Raw genomic sequence first — 17384 nt, 5'->3', positions numbered from 1 at the left:
ATCTGCTCACCTGGCCCCAACCCCGAGGGGAGACTGACATCAAGGGGTCCCCGCCGCCAGCTTCTGCATCTGTCACCCCTGGCGCAGATCTTGGCTAGACCGAGCAGTGCCTCATCGGCCGCCCGAGGTTCGCCAGACACATCCAAACAGAGCCCTTCTTCTCCCTCTTGTCTGCTTGTCGACCCAGGTACGCTAGTCTCGAGTCAGGTCCGCCCAAGAGGCGTGGCTTTTGCCACTAACACCGTCTGGTGACCCGCCCCACCAGAACATGGGACTCGGTATTTCACTAACTCGACCTGATCGTCAGACAACTTGCACCTTCGTTTCTTGTTGATTCTCGGAAAATCATCACCGTCGCCCATTTCCACTCCATTGCTGCGAGCAGGCACATCAGAGCTCTGCTTGTCGAGGCAATTGGGAGGTCGTGATCTCGTGCATCTGCGGCAATGACCCAGTACGAGCACTACCGCCAGTAATATGTACGTCAAACGCGCCTTGCAGCATGCGGTGCAATGCTCTCCCTCCCTCGCCCGACTTGCACAGCTCTATATCTGTCCGTCTATCCACGGAGGCCAAGTCACGCTGACTCCCGCCTCCCGCAGTTCAAGATGGCAGAAGGCATCCCTCCCGACTCCCCAGCGGAGAGGGTTCGATCCATCACTCAGTACCTCTACCCGGATCTCCTCCTCCTGGTCTTCATCCTCGTCGGCGCCACCCACTCCGTCTACACCGCCATGCGCAAGGAAGATGTAGTCGTGCCCACCGTGACAGGCCCTGGGGGGAAGCCGCTACCCGTCACCAAGCTGCGAAGATCGGACGATGATGCGTCCGAAGCTGAAGAATTCAACCCCCACTCTAGGAGGTTCTTCCAGTATAGCATGATCGTCGCGACTTCGACCTTCGTCGCTGCTGGCGCCGCGATTGCTACCCGTGCGCTCATTCACCGCAGCGCTGATGGCGGGGATGGCTGGTGGTGTGGCGAGCCGAAGACTGTAAGCAAACCCGCCTCGCTCCTGACGCCTCTCCCGCTTTCTTTGCGTGGACGTGCGGTTCACCGATGGCTTCTCCTGTTGACGTCAATTTAGGTCTTTGTCCTCGGCTCGGCGTCGCTGTACGTCTACCTGACGCTGACCCTGTTCGACTGGAAGAGCAGCCCGGGCCTGGTCCATATCCTCACCTGGAGCCTGGCGCTCTGTGGGGATATCATCATATTTGTCTGCGATGCGGTCGTCCTATCCCGACCCCACAAGGTCATGGCAAATCTGAACCGCAACAAATATGTCGTCGTCGACGGGTTGAGCAGATGGGACGTGATCGATCTCAGCTTGTCTCTGGCGAGAATCGTTATCCTGGCCGGTATGATCGTAGTGTATTTCGCCATTATGTGTCTGAAGAGGCAGGTGGCGCCGGAGAAGTACGAGCAGGGACATGACTATGAATATGAACCCGACGAGGCCACACCCCTGCTTAACGGCGAATCGAATGGTTACCATGCAAACGGGCACTCCCTCCGCCCGGGCGTCAATGGCGCCGCCGCGGCGAACGGCCATGGTGCTGCTGATTCGAGCCACCCTGTGGTTGACGAGGATGCCGGGTTCTACCGGCCCGAGAAGCTGCCACACACTACCTGGCTCGAGTACCTCCGCGGGTACTCGGTGTTTTTTCCGTACATGTGGCCGAACAAGCAGCTGAGGCTACAGATCATCGTCGTCATCTGCTTCTTCCTATTGGTGCTCCAGCGATGGGTCAATATCATGGTCCCGTATCAGATCGGCGTCGTGACAAACCATCTCTCTGGCGACGACCTTCCGAAGGGCGAGCCGCACACCATGCCCTGGCTCGAACTCAGCCTCTTGATTCTTTACAAGTTATTGCAAGGGCCCTCCGGGCTTTTGGGATCGGTTAGGTCTCTTCTCTGGATACCCGTATCTCAGCACACCTATCGGGCCCTCACAACGTCGGCGTTTGAGCACGTGCATTCTCTGAGTCTCGATTTCCACCTAGGCAAGAGAACCGGGGAGGTCCTGTCCGCGCTGAACAAGGGTTCGGCTGTCAACCAATTCCTCGAGCAAGTTACCTTTCAGGTCTTCCCGATGCTCATTGACTTGTTTGTAGCTATAAGTTACTTCTACGTCAGATTCGATGCTGTTTACGCCGTCATCGTCTGTACGATCACGTTCTACTACTTGTTCCTCACGATTCGCATGGCGTCCAAGACCGCAGATCAGAGGCGGGCGATGTCTAATGCTGACAGGGAAGAAGAGGCAGTCAAGAACGACTCGATCATATCGTACGAGACAGTCAAGTACTTCAACGCGGAGACGTTCGAATTCAATCGGTACCGGGAGGCTATACGCAATTTCCAAGTTGCCGAGGCCGAAGTTACCTGGAGCATAAGCACGATGAACATCTGCCAGTCGCTCGTGTTCATGATAGGGATGCTGATCGCCATGATGCTCGGCGCTTACCAAGTGACGACGGGCAGCCGCAAAGTGGGAGATTTCGTCACGTTGATGACTTACCTCGGCCAGCTACAGGGGCCGCTCAACTTCTTCGGGACATTCTACCGCACCGTCCAGCAAGCCATGATCTCCGGGGAACGCCTCTTGGAGCTCTTCAAGCAGCGCCCAACCGTCGTCGACCGCCCCGGCGCGGTCAATGTCACCTCGTGCGAAGGTCGTGTCGAATTTTCCAAGGTCAAATTTGCCTACGATAAGAGGAAGCCGGCGTTAAGGAATCTTACCTTCACGTGTGAGCCCGGGACGACGACAGCTCTGGTCGGCGAGTCGGGCGGCGGCAAATCGACGCTGTTCCGATTGATGTACCGCTATTTCAACTGCCAAGAGGGTAACATCAAGATCGACGGCCAAGATATCAAGGATGTCACAATCGATTCTGTCCGACGCTACATAGGAGTGGTGCCTCAGGATACCGTCTTGTTCAACGACACTCTCATGTACAACCTAAAGTATGCCAACCAGAGCGCGACCGAGGCGGACATCATCGCGGCGTGCCAAGCTGCCAGCATTCATGACCGAATCATGTCCTTCCCGGATGGTTACGATACCAAGGTCGGCGAGCGTGGTCTGCGTCTGAGCGGCGGTGAGAAGCAGAGAGTGGCCATTGCGCGGACTCTTCTCAAGAAGCCCAAGATCATCATGCTCGACGAGGCCACCTCTGCGCTCGATAGCCATACCGAGCAACAGATCCAGTCGCGACTCGCCACCATCGGTCGCGGCCGTACCTTGCTCATTATTGCGTAAGTCGTCGCGCGCTTGCGTAACGTACCGGGGTCCGATATACCAACTAACTTCATCCGTAGGCACCGTCTCTCCACAATCACGCACGCGGACCAAATTCTGGTGTTGCACCAGGGAACCATCGTCGAGAAAGGCACGCACGAGAAGCTCCTCGAGCTTAATGGACGGTATGCGTCTATGTGGAATCGTCAAGCCAAGGCGGAGAAGGCGGCCGAGGACGCGCGCAACGCCACCCGCAAGGCGGAAAAGCTGCTGCGCAAGGCCAACATTCCCTCCTCGTCGGACGAGCACCACAACCGAGCGGAGCACCGCAACAATAGCAACAATAATCGACACGACGACTCAAGCAGCTCGTCTGATGAGTCGGTAACCGCCCAAGACCGAGGGGCGGCCCAGTCTGACTCCGTAACCTCGGCCGAAGGATGCCCTCGATCGACCCATTAATCGTAATGATCAATCCGCCGGCCTGGGCTCGATCCGTGCCCAACAACTCCTCCCCCCCTTCCCTCTCTCCCCCTCTCGTTCCCTCGATATATAGTTTTATTACTAATGAGCTTCATCACGTCCCGGCCCCTCCTCCTCGTCCCCCCCCCCCCTGCCCCCTCGGCGGGGCCTTGCATTACAGATGGCGTTTGGTGGCATATACAGAAAAGGACAGCTCTACATCGGAGGCTGTCCGGCGGCTTTGCATTTCCGGTTCTCACGATTTCGCAACGATACCAAAGAGACTTTATTTGTCCTGTCTTACTAATTCAACCATCGCTGTGTTTTCGACATACTCGCACTCACACTTGACACACACTACTTATACACAGTTTACATATTACCGGTCGTGGCCTCGATTCAGGTGGGAAAAATTCCGGCAGCGGCGGGGTGGAACGGCAACGGACGGAAACGGAAACGAACCGGATGTCAGGAAAGAGGGAGGCTCTGGCTATTTCTTGTTCTTAGTTTTCTCGTCTCGTCCTTCCTCTCTCCTTTCCTTCCGTCGGGTTTCTCCCGCCGATTTCTCTTTGCGTTGAAAAGCAGATCTAGGTCCGGTTTGGTCTCTCGGCTTTGCTATCGTTTTTTTTTCCTTACTCTTTTTCCCTTTTTTCCAGGTGGTGAGCGTCGAGACCCCACCTTAATGAGATGATGATGACGGACGGCATCTGGCTGGCGAGCAAGGCGTGCGGCATGTGATAACGATGACGACGACGACGAGATTGGTGGTAGCAAGGGAGGTAGTGTGTGCATGTGTGTGTGTGTGTGTGTGTGTGTGCATGTGCAAATCATTTGGCTTTAGACCCTACGGGTGGCTTAACCCTTCTTCCCCTTCTCTCTCTCTCTCTCTCTCTCTCTGTCTCAAAATCGACAACGGACCGACTCATAGTACCTAATACCGGAAACCCCATTCCCTTCGCGACTGGGTGTGACGACAAACAGGACACGGTATGCATGGGGGCATGTGTGGGTGTGGCCGGATTTATGTGTAGTTATCGATGGACCCTGCTTAGTAGGGGAATATGTGTTCAGATGCGGCCGAGAAAGAGACCCGCCTACATAGCACGTAATATGCCTACATACATACATCCACACATATATACAAGCCTGCCCAGTTCCCATGTCTGTCGTCTGCCTACCTGCTCCTTGTCTGCATACATACGTACCTCCGTCCAGGCATGGAGGGGCTTTTTTTTTTTTGCTTCGTTTTTGCCGATGCAAGCTCATGCCGAGTCATATATTCCCGAGGCAACCCAGCAGAGAAGTCAAGCACGTGTGGATACGGGCACATGACATAGGTATACACTTCCGTACGCTGCCGTACCATGCCGTACCGTGCCGTACCCTGCCATGTTCTACCAGATCATATATAGATACGGTAGGGACCCGCCCTTTTTTTTTCAAATCTTTTTTATTTATTAGTTTCTGCCTATGTAATGTGCCGTTGCTTGGTGGTCTGTGTTGTGCTGCGTGTTTTCGTTCCGTTCCAGCCCGTCTCTCTCTCTCTCCTCCTCCTCTCTCCTCCTCCTCTCTCCTCCTCCTCTCTCCTCCTCCTCTCTCCTCCTCCTCTCTCCTCCTCCTCTCTCCTCTCGTTCTCTCTCTCTCTCGTCTCTCTCTGTCATCTCATTCTCTCTTCTCCTGTCCCCCCCCCCCCCCCCCTATCGATGCCCGACAAGGCAGACATCGGCATACGTGGTGCACACGTGCCCACCTACCTTACCTGGCTAACCGACCTAGGCCAGGTGGGTCGGGGGGGGGGGGGGGGGGGGGGGCGGTGGATCCCTCGTCTCTCTGCTTCTTCGCGCCTCTCGGGTCCCGCCGGAGGAGAGGTCCTGCTCCGCGGAGGGGACCAGGGGGGTTTGTCTTTGTGTTTTTTTTTTCTCTCTTTTTTTTTGTTTTCCCTTTCGTCTCGGGTCGGTACGGTACGATGGGCCGAGCCGGTTGCTGCGGCGGGCGGGCGCGCGGGAGGTTACGGGTTGGGCAACGCGCGAGGGCTACCGGGAGCGCGGGTTGCGGTCTGCGTTCGGCTCGGAGTTGTGCCGCACAGCGCGCCTATCTATAGGTACTTACTTGCCTTATGGTTGTTCGTAGGGTAGGGTGCACGCGCTGTGAGTACAGGCTGGAGTGAGGCGTAGACGGGGTCCGCAGGCGTTCGTGTAGGTATAGGGCTATATAGGGTGAGAGAGGGAGAGAGGCTGGGGTGACGCAGGTACGGCATGGCACGTTAATGTGTGCTGTGCCTCTTATCGCCTGCCACTGCCATCTACCATCTATCCTCTGCCTGCGCTCACAACCACATGAATATGCGGACGGGGTCCTCGTCGTAATACGGCGGCGCGACCTGCGCAGTATAGTACATGAGAGGGCGTAGAGGTGTGCGTAGGGTAGGTTATGCACGTCCCATGAAGACAGGGCGGGATCGGGGCCCGTCATGCAAGGTACCTTTTTTTTTCTTTGCCTACTCCGGGGCCTGGGAGAATGGCCTCGACCTCGGGCACACTTAACCTAACCCACGAGTGATACGGTGGCCAGGGCGGGGAAAGGGGACGAGGCGTAAATAATAATAAAAAGGAGAGAGAAAAAAAATACGCATCTACTATACCCTACCGGGAACGAGATGGGACGGGACGGAGGAGAGGGAGAGGGAAGTTCCAGGGGCCGTCCGCCGAAAAAGGAAAATATACCCTGAACAGCTTGTCGGGTCCTTTTTCTTTTCGTTTCCTCTTCCGTCCGTATTTCCGTTTTTGTTTTCCTTCGCAAAAAGGGGGAAAAAAGGGGGGGAAAGAGGGGGAGGAAAGGCGGGGAAAAGGAGGGCCCCCCAAAAAGGGGGGAAGGGGGAAGCACTACTATATGTTGGGCTGTTGAAACGAAGGTAGGTAGGTATATCGCAAGTACCCGCGGGCAGAAGGGAGGTAGCCCAGCAAGTACCCGCTACGACGGGCGCTGTGTCAAGTTACCGCTGCGCCGACAGAAACGGGCCCCACACCCACGGCGCTTACCTCAGCTAAGCGCCGCCGCCGCCGCAGATCTGGAGGTACCCGGGTACCTACCCGTCCGCCTCTACGCAGGTACCTGTATACCTCCGGCCTACTCCGCACGCTGCGCTACGCAAAATACCTACATCGCTGCCGTGTCGCCGGGCGTATAGGCGACGCGCCGCCTCGATACCTCTCACAGCCGCGGAAACCCGTAACCAGAGCTGCCCCCCCTTCCCCTCCCCTCCCTGCACGGTAGGTAACGCGATCGAGGAGGGTAGGGGGGGGCAGACGAGGCTAGGCTCTGCTGCGCGCAAGCCAGGTAGGGGGGCCAGGCCAGGCCAGCACTGCCGCAAGCAGGCGGGGGAGGGGGGGGGGGGTTATGCTTATCGTCGGCCGCGAGCAAGGTCAGGCGGGCAGGGCCTGCCCCAGACCGAGCCGGCGCAACGCGCCCGCCAAATACGAGCGCCGGCGGGGGGGCACGAGATCGCCTCCGCGAACACCCCTCTCTTCCCTCTCTCGGGCTAGATGAGGGGTAGGGTGGATGGGCGGAGATGAGGCTGACGCGCGGCAAGGCGGCTGACCGCTCAGTCGTCTTTCTCCCTTCCTTTCCTCGTGCCTCAGGGGCCGGGTAGGTAGCTTGGCACGTGCCTCGTCGCATCGGTCTGCCTGTCTACTCACGCGGTCCTCTCGTCTGCTTACGGGTCCGGCGGCGGGTGGAGGCGAGCAATGTCAGCCCTTCCCCGTTTGGGGGTTAGGTATACGCGTAAGGGCGTACACGTAAGACAGGAGGCAAGGTAGGTAGGTAGGTAGGTATGCCCAGCACACTCCACCGGAAGCAAGGGACGGGGAGCGATACGAGCGTTGGGGCTGACCGGCGCGTACGCCGAGACGTAGTCTGCTTCCGTACGCCCGTCGCATTCCGCACCTTGCTTGCGTGCCTCGCCCCGTCGTCGACAAGCCCTGGCGATCACCGTAGCCCAGAAGGCGGCAGGTAACTGGAGGATCGACCGGATCGAGGCCGCCCCCCCCCCCGCCGGATACTGGCGGCCAGCCCCGGCGCTGCCGAGATGCGAAGAAAGACGGCGTGCTGGAATACGAACGACCCTGCGTAAAGCATCCCTGTCGCACGCGTCATCGTTTGTCGAGGCTGTATATAAAAATAGATAGATACCTATATATTATATATATACACAGAGAGAGAAGGGGGGAGGAGAAGAGAAAAGGGGGAGTGAAGAAGTATTTATGGGCCGCGCCTCACCTAGTTTGGCGACCCTCTATATCCCACTACAGCGGGTATCTTATACGCCCTGCTCCCTCCACCATCCACAGCCGTCGGTCATCACTGCTTCAAGCAGACTGTACTCTCTCTTCCTTTTCTGTTTCGGTGTCTCTTCATTATCGATTATATAACGGCGTTAACTATCATACGGAGGAATCGGAAGCGAACTATAGACCAAGGCAAACCGCTCTTCTCACCACGCTGCTGCTCACCCGGGCCCGCCGCACACTTTATACAGACAACCCCGCCCGCCCCCCAACCTAACCGCCATCTGCAGACGGCTTGGCTGAGACACACACGTGCGCGCTTTGTGCGAAAGCGCCGTGGTGGGCTGAGACACCGGGCAACGTAATCCAAATACGGGAGGCATCTCGTCATCATCAGTCTCGTGCTTTCTCCTGTCCCCTTCCCCCCCTCGAACCCATACCCAAGCAAACCGGGAAACCACCGTACATTACCAATTGTCTCTGGTCGGTAAGAGACTGGCTTGGTATGCTAATCCGCAATCCCCTTCCCCCAAACACCTCGCCCTATATGATGATCTGAATGCCGATTGGATGGCGGCTGCCAAAAACCGACGACCCTGGCAGGATGCCGGGAAGGCCGTCCTTGAGTGTCGGCAGCCCTGGCTGCGCCCGCCCATATATGCTGGCTCCCCCCGCCTCTATCGTATCGTACATGCTAGCCTCCCCTCTGGCGATGTCTTGAAAATTTTACAAGCGAATGTCGAGAGCGTGTGCTAAACGATAAAAAAACATCTATCGGGAAGACGACTTTTTCGATGGTGACGATGCCACACCATTGGGACGGGCCTTCGCGGTGCCGTTCGCAGCACCATTGGCGCTGGCATTTCCGTTAAGCAACGGCACTGACTCGGCATTCTTGCCCTCCAGTTTCTCGTTCTCCAGCTCCTCGGCTTCCGAATCCTCCGCCTCGGAGCGGTCGTCCTCTGCGGCACTGTAGACAACGAATCGGTAGGCGATCCGAATGATGAAGAACAGCCAGAACAGGTTCAGGGCCTGCAGGGACGAGAGGAGCGTGAGGGTGATGTAGAATGCCATGTCGCACTTATACTGCTGGGTCTCCCAGTTGAGCTCGTAGGGGCCGACCGTCTTGAACTCGTTGAATAGAGAGTACAGGATGCGAAGGTTAAGATAGTGGCGCAGGTAGATCCAGGAGCACATGAAGAAGAAGAAATAGGGGCCCACGAGAGGGTGATCGATGTAGTTGAGGGTCTTGGAGGTCTACCCAGGGCGCCATTAGCAACTAGCCGTGACCTACGAGAGATATAGCTGCTACTTACCGCGAGGAAGAAGTCGCTGATGTCGTGGGTGATATACACGGCCAGACCCAGGTATGTGAAGTGAAAACGGTAGCTGAGCGCGATGAGGGCCAGACTGACGATATGATGGCCGACAAGCTCCTTGAAATCCTTGCGCGGCTTCTCCATGCCGAGCAGTAGCACGATGGCCTGCTGCGCCCAATACGCGGCCTGGAAGAGATAGTAGAACTTGAAGACAGCCTCGTGCGTCTTGTGCGGGAAGTTCTCGTACATGCCGTACGTGTTGAAATACCAGACCGGGGTTCGGCTCATCACGTACATGCCCGAGGGCCCCAAGACGCCGAAATAGATGGCGGTGTACATCTGCTCCATGAAGCGGGATTGCTTTCCGCGCGACTTCAAGCCGGCATACCTGGCGAGGGGTCGGAGGAGCTCTTGCATGATGAACTCGCGCGTGAAAGACAGGACGACGGTGTAGAAAGACACGAGGGCGAAATCCCAGGGGCCCTTGCCGTACTGGACGGGCGCGCTCGGGTCTGCGCCGGGCTCGCGGGGAAGCTTATAGGAGAGGAAGATGAAGTGGTAGACGGGGTTCGACTCGGTCGGGTTGATGGCGAACACGGACAGGAAGAGGGTCAAGACGATGAGAGGCAGGACCCAGGTGTGCTTGACGGCAAAGTGCTTGCAGCGGCGTAAGAAGGAGCGCGCTTTGCGACGTTTCGAGCCCCTTTTCGAGACATCCTTATTCTCGAAGGGCTTCTGAGCACCGTTGAGAGAAGCGGAGGAGGAGGAGTTGGAAGAGCTCTGCAGGGTCGCGAGACTCGAGTGCAGACTAGGCGCCCCCGTGTCTCCGGCTCTGATCTCGCCACCCAGTCCGCTCGACTTCCTTCGTCGACGCGCACCATGGTCGGCTGCCGAGTGCAATTGGTCGGCCGAGGTATTGAAGATGGGGAAAGGCTCGGATTCCTCCATTTTCGCGAGACTCGATCGATGTCGGAGCTAGAGAAAGAGAGGGAGGGAGGGAGGGAGAGGGAGAGGTGAGGTGAGGATGGTGGATAGGAAAGAAGAAGCGGGATGAGATTAGCGAGGCGGGTTTCAATGAGGATGCGATCGGCGGAACGCTGGGGATGTCCAAACGACCAAGTAAAAGCTCTGGTTCAAAGTTGCGTGAGTCGACCCTCCGAAGGTTTATCCCCGAGGATGCTTAAGGAGTGAAAGCGACCTGGAGATCAAATGGACCCGGGAGGAGAGAAGGCAAGTTGAGAGGAGAAGAAAAGGAGGAGTGGTTGCAATTTGTGGTGGTGGTAGAGCGAGATGGGGATAAGGCCGACACGTCGATTGGCGGCTTGTCAGCCCGCAGAAAACCAGGATATGCACGTATGCATGTAGGAGGGGTGTGCATTTATCTATATATCGACATATCTACCTACGTATCTGTACATACATGCATGTAGTAGGGTATCTACGTGTAACGTCTATAGTAATGAGGATAATACGTACAGTTTTCTGACCTAAATTGCCTACCTCCAAGGTACCTGTAAAAGTTGCCTTCGCTCTCCTTGGCTCCGACGTGATTCAGATATCCGGTATTGGTAACCATCGCCATCCATTACGTGAGTGTTATTCTACTACATGAATATTACATTATAGGTAGGTACCGAGGTGGCTCCAACACATGTCTCATATATACGTACCCAATTACCTCACCTATGATGCCCACTGCAATTGTCTTCGATTTTGTCATTGGCCACAGCCGGCCGACGAAACCCCCTTCTCTCTCTTTCTCCTCAAACCCTGGATGGATAAGGCGTCATTTACTTGTCCAACTTCTGACTTGCATCTACCGAAGGTAGTATGTGTACGTCCCTCCTCCGTGCTCGTTATCAGATGTATGAGTATGAGTATGCACCCTGCGTACCGCGCTGAACCCCATTCGCCTCTCCTCTATTATTTTTTTTTCTTTTCTCTGGCAGGAAATTCAGGTGGGCCATGCGCTGATCGCCGAGAGTAATGCTCGATATTACGCTGCCGTCTCGCCCAATCACCACCCCGGGCTCCTATAACGAACTTCGCTAAAGGTGGGCAGCCATTTTCTCATCTCATAATACCGCAGGCAGCGGCTGTTTATTACCTCGCTCACCGCTCAGACATGTGATGCGGTTGACCCTATACGTACATGCGTAAGATGCGGTCCACGTAGCACGCGTAGAGCGCCCGGCAACTTACCAAAGCGATGCCTACATAGTTCTTCAAACATCCCTCTAGCCTCGGCTGGACGAGACAAGATCAGGCAAGGTTGGAAATGGGTATCATTAAAAAAAAAAAAAAGTCATCTCGCTACCGATAACCACATCATAGTCCCGGACTCCGTCTCATACCGTATCAGCGGCCCGTGCTACATCCAGCCCGGACCCCTCAGCTCAGAGTGTCGCGAATCGCTCGTCGCGCAAGTGTCCGTGGACCCTAAAACCGTCCTCTCTGGTCCAGTGGGGAACGATCCCGTGCGGAACCCATACCTATACTAAGCGGTAGAGGCACCTTCTACATGGTGTCTTCTGTCTGCCTGCTCGATCCCAAAGGCGCCGTGAATGCTCTCAATCGCCCGCGGCCCGGTCGTGACGCCGAATACGGTCGTATATGTACAGTAGTCTTCGTGTCTGCGGCCGGGCACCGGGTAAGCCTGCCCTGCGTATGTGTTCCCTCGGCACGCAAGATGCTGATGCATCATGTATTCCCCGGTCACCTGTGCCGGATAGGTTAATCGAAACTCCCAACCAATACTTTTTAATACAGCCTTTTGGAAACCCGTGCGCCGTGTCATGCCCTACCATGCGGTCGAGGGCACCCGCTCCCCAAATAAAGCAATCCGATAACGCCGCGCTAGCGTCGTATTACGTGACCCAAAATATCAAAGAGGCAGAGACAGAGAGGCAGGGGAGGAGGAGAGGGGAGGAGGCAAGAGGGGAGACAATATTTTTTTTCAAGCTGGCGGCGAGTTCGGAGGCTCGTCCCGCATAATGTCATCCGCCGGCCGCGTCTCGCCGCCCGTTCTCTCCCGTTGATCGCCGCTCCTGGTACCCGGCGATGAGCTGTCTCGCGTGCTAGATGACCTAAGAACAAACGTGTCGTTTCTTTCCGCCGGTGACAGGGCCGCCCTAGGCGGATTTGGCGATGTGGTATTGCCTCTGGTGCCGTTTGGGAACGGTGGGACTGGTCTGGCCGTGCTCCCGGGATTCCTCGCCGCGCGCCGGGGGGGCACAGAGGCTGCCGCGTGCTGATCCGGGGGTTGGGACTGGGACTCCTCTTCTTCCAAGAGCTGGGTGAGGGCTGCGCCGCGACGCGGGGGGGCGGGTATGACGGTAACCGGCAAGCTATCCGTGTCAAGCGTCGGCTTGACCTTTTCCAGAATTCTCTCCGCCTGCGTAGCGGCGAAGATTTCTATCCGCCCCCTTAGGTCCCATCTACCTAGGCTATCGGTATTTAGCTGCGGCTCGGGCTGCTTCGGAACCGTATGCGGAAGGACCTCGGCCGGCGGCTCCCTTGTACTCCGGTGGAACAGGTTGAAGTGGTGCCACCGGCCCTGGTTCCTCTCCTCGCCGCCCATCCTCTCATCCATTTGCGCCGACGAAGGCTGCCGCGATGGAGGCGAGCCCGCAGACTGTCCGTTGGCCTCCGATATGGGGCTCGATGACGAGTCAGTACTGTTGCTCCTAGACAGCGGTGGTCCCTGTCTATCATCCGTGGTCCTCGAAGGACTCTCCGTAAGGGGTTGGTACCGAATCGCGTAAACGGTACTATCAGCACTCGCAGTCTCCGTCCTGCTTACAGGTGTAACTGCCGGAGGCGGCCGAGAAGGCCACAGCGGAGGCTGTAAAAACCGCGCTGCCGATCCACCTACCGACGACGCATGCCGCCTCCTCTCCGGACCATTCTCGGGTTTCGATCGATACCGGCTGGCAATAGACGACATGGCAGGCCACATGTTACTCCGGCCGCCAGGCGGGGGACCCTCGCCACTTTCTCCGCCGTCGTCGCCATCGCTGCTTTTCCTCTTGTTCCTTCGCCGGCGCGGCCACGAAGGATCTGAGGGTGACACCTCCATCATTTCGTCGCCGTCAAAGACTTCCCTGCCAAGGACGCCATCCTTCTTCTCCTCGCGTTCCAAGGCTTCGATACGTTCCACCCATTCCCACACGACAACACTTGCTGCGGCGGCACCGACCCACCTGACGTAGTCACCCCAGCCGATAAAATCAGGCTCCGCGATGTCGAGGACGAAGAAGACGACAGGCACGAGGATGGATATTATGGAGAGTATGGCCATCAGGCAGATGTTCTTCATTAGGGGGTGATAGAAAGCATATCGCTTCTTCATGAGCGAGTAATAGAGCACCCAGGCAGCGTACAGCAACCCTAGGGACAATTGGAAGAGATAGCTGAGCGCCGGCACGGCATCGGTGAAACTACGTGGTCTCGTGTTGCCGGGACCGGTGTAGTGGAAGCTATTGAGGGCGCCGAAGATGACGTCCAGGGAGATAAGCGAGAAGGCAGTCCATTTGATGATCACTTTCTCACGCTGCCGGGGGAATAGCCGTATCAGGGTCTGGGCTTGGGCTAGCCAGAGAAAGGTATCGGAAATGAGTTGGATGACCTTTAGTTGTGTCCCGCCTAGGACTCGCTCCTGGAGCTGCTGCGCGTTCTGGATTCCCCATGCGTACTGCTCCTCGGCGACGCGGAAAGTATCGGCTGTGGCAATCGTTAATGAGATAGCGACGGTGAGAGCCGCCACTTTCTGCAGCCACGGACGGCCGCCGATGCTGATCCCGTTCGTCGGGCCATTCGTGAAGCCGCGGCGGCCGAGAACAACGACGCCGCCGTCGAGAAAGGATCGAGGGGCGATGACGAGCATGATGAGCAGGAGGTAAGCGAGGACGGTAGTGGCAGCCAAGGCGTAACACTGCGGGAAGATGGAGGCGTGGAAGGGATCACGGAGGTCTGAGAATTCGGGATCGGAAGGTGACGCGGTCTGGTCCAAGTCGAAGCCTCCATTCGCGATGATGGCGGGTTGGGGTTGAATAGTATCGGTACAGAGGGGGGAATACACGGCGCCGGCGAGTAGCGTGGTCGGGTCGGCTCCCGGGATTTGCAGTATACCGTTTGCGGGGAGGACGAAGGGCGTGCAAGAAGCATCGACGGGGACGGTCGTAGTGGTAGCCAGTCTCGGCTGACGGAGACGGGTCGAGTCCATCATGATCTCCAACCGACACCGAGATTGACCAGCCACGGAGAGCGACGAGGTTCGGGCGAGTGCAGAGCGCTACCGCGAGACACTCGCCATGGAAGAGGGAATAGCCTGCGAAGGGCTATCGGGAGGGACGCGACAGACGGTGTTAAGTGGTGGAGGTATCGCCGACGACTACGCGCGTCGGTCAACGAAGCACGGCGTGGGTGCGGTAATATTCAGGGCACAAGGGAAGCCGACGGCTCGGTCTCGCGCGCAATCGTTATCGTCGTTGTCGTCGTGGACCCGATTCGTTAGTGTTTTTTGTATATACTATACATATGTGTGTATATATATATATACATATATCTCGGCCCCGTACCGTCTCGCAATTGATTACTGTCGGATCGACGAGGCCGAAGAAGGTGGTCGAATGATAAGTTGCGAATAGGTGACCAGTTAGTTGGCGGCGGGGGGAGGGTTTGGTTTGTCCTGAGGGTTGAAGCCTGGGCGCCCAGAGTCTGATCTTGGGTGCAAAGAAAAAACGGGAGAAGGGAAGAATAGTAGCACAGAGTTGGCCGGGTGGGAAAGGGGAGGCAGGACGAGGGGGAGGGATTGGAAACTCTGGCAAAGCCGCAACGGGAAGGGGTCAGATCGTGTTAGGTGGTTCAACGGCGGCGATACATGTAGACGGTACGTGCCGCTACCAGAATACGCCAGCGGGAATGCGTGTGCCGAAGCGTACCTACGTGGTATCAGTACGCGCGATGTGATTGGGCGTGTCCAGGTGCAGGCTTGGTCAGACTTCAGTTGCTTGAATTTCCCCACGGCTAAGAATCCAGTGGACCGCCTCTCCCCTGAAAAAAAAGCTCCTTGGAGTTCTGGGTCTGGGTGGGGAAAAAGAACATGCTACCCACCTACCTACCTAGGTACCTCTAAGTAGACACGCCTGATAGGTACCTCCTACAGGCAGGTAGGTAGACGCCTACACGTACTCATATATCCCTCTATGGGGCCGCCTCCCTATACCACGTTACCTAACAGCGTACATGGCGCCTATGCATGGTGGAATGTAGGCCAGGTTAGGTACCTTAGGTACCCTATAGGTCAATACCTGTGTATCTAGGTATCAACCTCTAGGCGGGCGTCGGACGGATAGACATAAGCGACAGACGGATATAGATCTTTGTAGGTTTCCTACCTCCTAATTTACAGCGCGTAGGGCAGTAGATACCTTGGATATTTAGCGCGTGTGTGTCGGCTCAAAACCCACTTCTCCGGTTTAGCGTGCGTAAGGTTAGGGGGTAACAGTGGTCTCGGTGGTGGCTGAAGGCACGCCTACGGCCTGTGCAGGGTACTAGTAACCCACGTCGAGCCGTTTAGCTACCTAACCTACCTTACCTACCTGGTAGGCAGTACCTAATGCACCTAAAGCAAGTATCTATAGCTCAGCTTATCTCTCAGCGCTGTAGCGTTGTGGCACGGAATGCCTCGGCACGCTCCCCCGATCCGCCCGTCCCAAGCTTGATGCAGCAGCAGAGGAAAAGAAAATACGGAGGTGACGAAAAGAGGGGGAGGCGACGAAGTGGGAGAGAACAAGAAAGCGACCGATAGGCTCGAAGCGTTCGGCAGTGCCACCGGCACGCCTCTCCCAAGCGATATACGTACGGTGTGGTGCGCACGCATCCTGTCACATCAAGTAATAGTAAGATTCCCCGTATACGGGCTACAATGCACGATGCGATGCAGAGGCTGGGTGGCAACCGCCCGTACGTCTATGCGACCGGACGCGACGGGACGGGCCAGCTGGACTCGGCCGGCAGTTTCACGGTGCGTTGGAGATGGGGTTGTGCCCAGCATCCAACTGCCGGGCACAGTTTGACATACCGCCGCCGCCGCGTCGACAATATCCAAAGTGCCTGCCCGTATAGGCAGAAGGCCGGGTGGAGTGGCACCCTCCTCGACCAGGCCGACGCGACGCGACGGACCCGCCGCTGGAGGATATTCGAGTCGCCCGGACCGAAGGGAAGACGAGGAGGGGGGAGAGGGAGAGGGAGAGAGAGAGAACTAACTGCACACATACGAAGACACACAGATTCCACACACCAACACGCGTCCATACATGCATGCGACAAACAGGGTGGGTGGATTGATGACCCGACCGGAGATGTGTAATGCACATACGGACACGAGCGCACACCTCTATCGAATACTTAAGTATATATATATATCGTTAGTGCCGCATACTTAGGATAAGAGGCAGGAGATGTATGCACGCACGCACGCGCGCACGCACGTTATCGACATAGGCTGCGATGTGCCAATACACAGACACGGAAAAGAAGTAAAGAGGACGACAGGGAGGGTGGCTGCTGATGAAGCTGGAAACCTGTTTCAGCCGGAATTCCGGGGAGGGTGTTATAAGAGGTAACATTCCCACTCGCTTAGCATCAATACATATGCATATCGAGTATGCCCGTGTTAGGAGAGGATAGAGGTAGGATAGGAGGTTAGGTACCTAACCTACTAGGCAAGATGCCGATGGTCTGTAGGGTTAGAGAAAAACGCGCGCAGAGAGCAGCCGGGTATGACGGAACGATCGAGATGACGATGAGGAGAGGGGGAGGATAAGATCGTAACCGGGTAGGTGATTAGCGACGTCATTTATACCTACCTCCTCTTAGGTGCCGGAGGTACGTCTAGGCAACGAACCTACCGAATTCCTAACATCTATCACTCTTGACAGGCCTTTTTGGAGGTAGAACTTAGGAGGCACCCCCTACGACGGGCGTAGGATTAGGTACCTCATATTACATGTTACCACCTCCTGAGGTTCACGAGGTTAGGTACCTCCCGTCCCCAAGTACCTGCCTGTCCCTGA

General features: G+C 56.6%; 3 protein-coding genes across 3 annotated transcripts; 1 reads left to right on the top strand and 2 right to left on the bottom strand.

Moving 5' to 3' along the window:
- Nucleotides 1-608: 608 nt before the first annotated feature.
- On the top strand, nt 609-3704 carry GGS23DRAFT_595339 (uncharacterized protein; the record flags this gene model as incomplete). Its single annotated transcript, XM_051518297.1, has 3 exons — nt 609-992; nt 1086-3259; nt 3323-3704. The coding sequence occupies 3 exons, from the start codon at nt 609-611 to the stop codon at nt 3702-3704; spliced, it is 2940 nt and encodes a 979-aa protein (XP_051373330.1).
- A 4865-nt stretch (nt 3705-8569) lies between these two features.
- GGS23DRAFT_456495 (longevity assurance proteins LAG1/LAC1) lies at nt 8570-10370 on the bottom strand. The gene is made up of 2 exons (XM_051514062.1): nt 9304-10370; nt 8570-9244 (listed from the first exon to the last, which is right to left on the bottom strand). Exons 1-2 carry the CDS (start codon nt 10252-10254, stop codon nt 8759-8761), a joined length of 1437 nt encoding a protein of 478 aa, XP_051373329.1. The 5' UTR covers nt 10255-10370; the 3' UTR covers nt 8570-8758.
- A 1892-nt stretch (nt 10371-12262) lies between these two features.
- GGS23DRAFT_595337 (pH-response regulator protein palH/rim-21) lies at nt 12263-14530 on the bottom strand (the record flags this gene model as incomplete). Its single annotated transcript, XM_051518296.1, has 1 exon — nt 12263-14530. The coding sequence occupies one exon, from the start codon at nt 14528-14530 to the stop codon at nt 12263-12265; it is 2268 nt and encodes a 755-aa protein (XP_051373328.1).
- Between the last annotated feature and the right edge of the window lie 2854 nt (nt 14531-17384).

Source organism: Durotheca rogersii (assembly GCF_024521655.1).
Source record: "Durotheca rogersii strain YMJ 92031201 chromosome Unknown GGS23scaffold_6, whole genome shotgun sequence".
Classification (NCBI taxonomy): domain Eukaryota; kingdom Fungi; phylum Ascomycota; class Sordariomycetes; order Xylariales; family Xylariaceae; genus Durotheca; species Durotheca rogersii.
The sequence above is the reverse complement of the archived record's forward strand: the minus strand, read 5'-3'. Positions and strand labels throughout refer to the sequence as shown.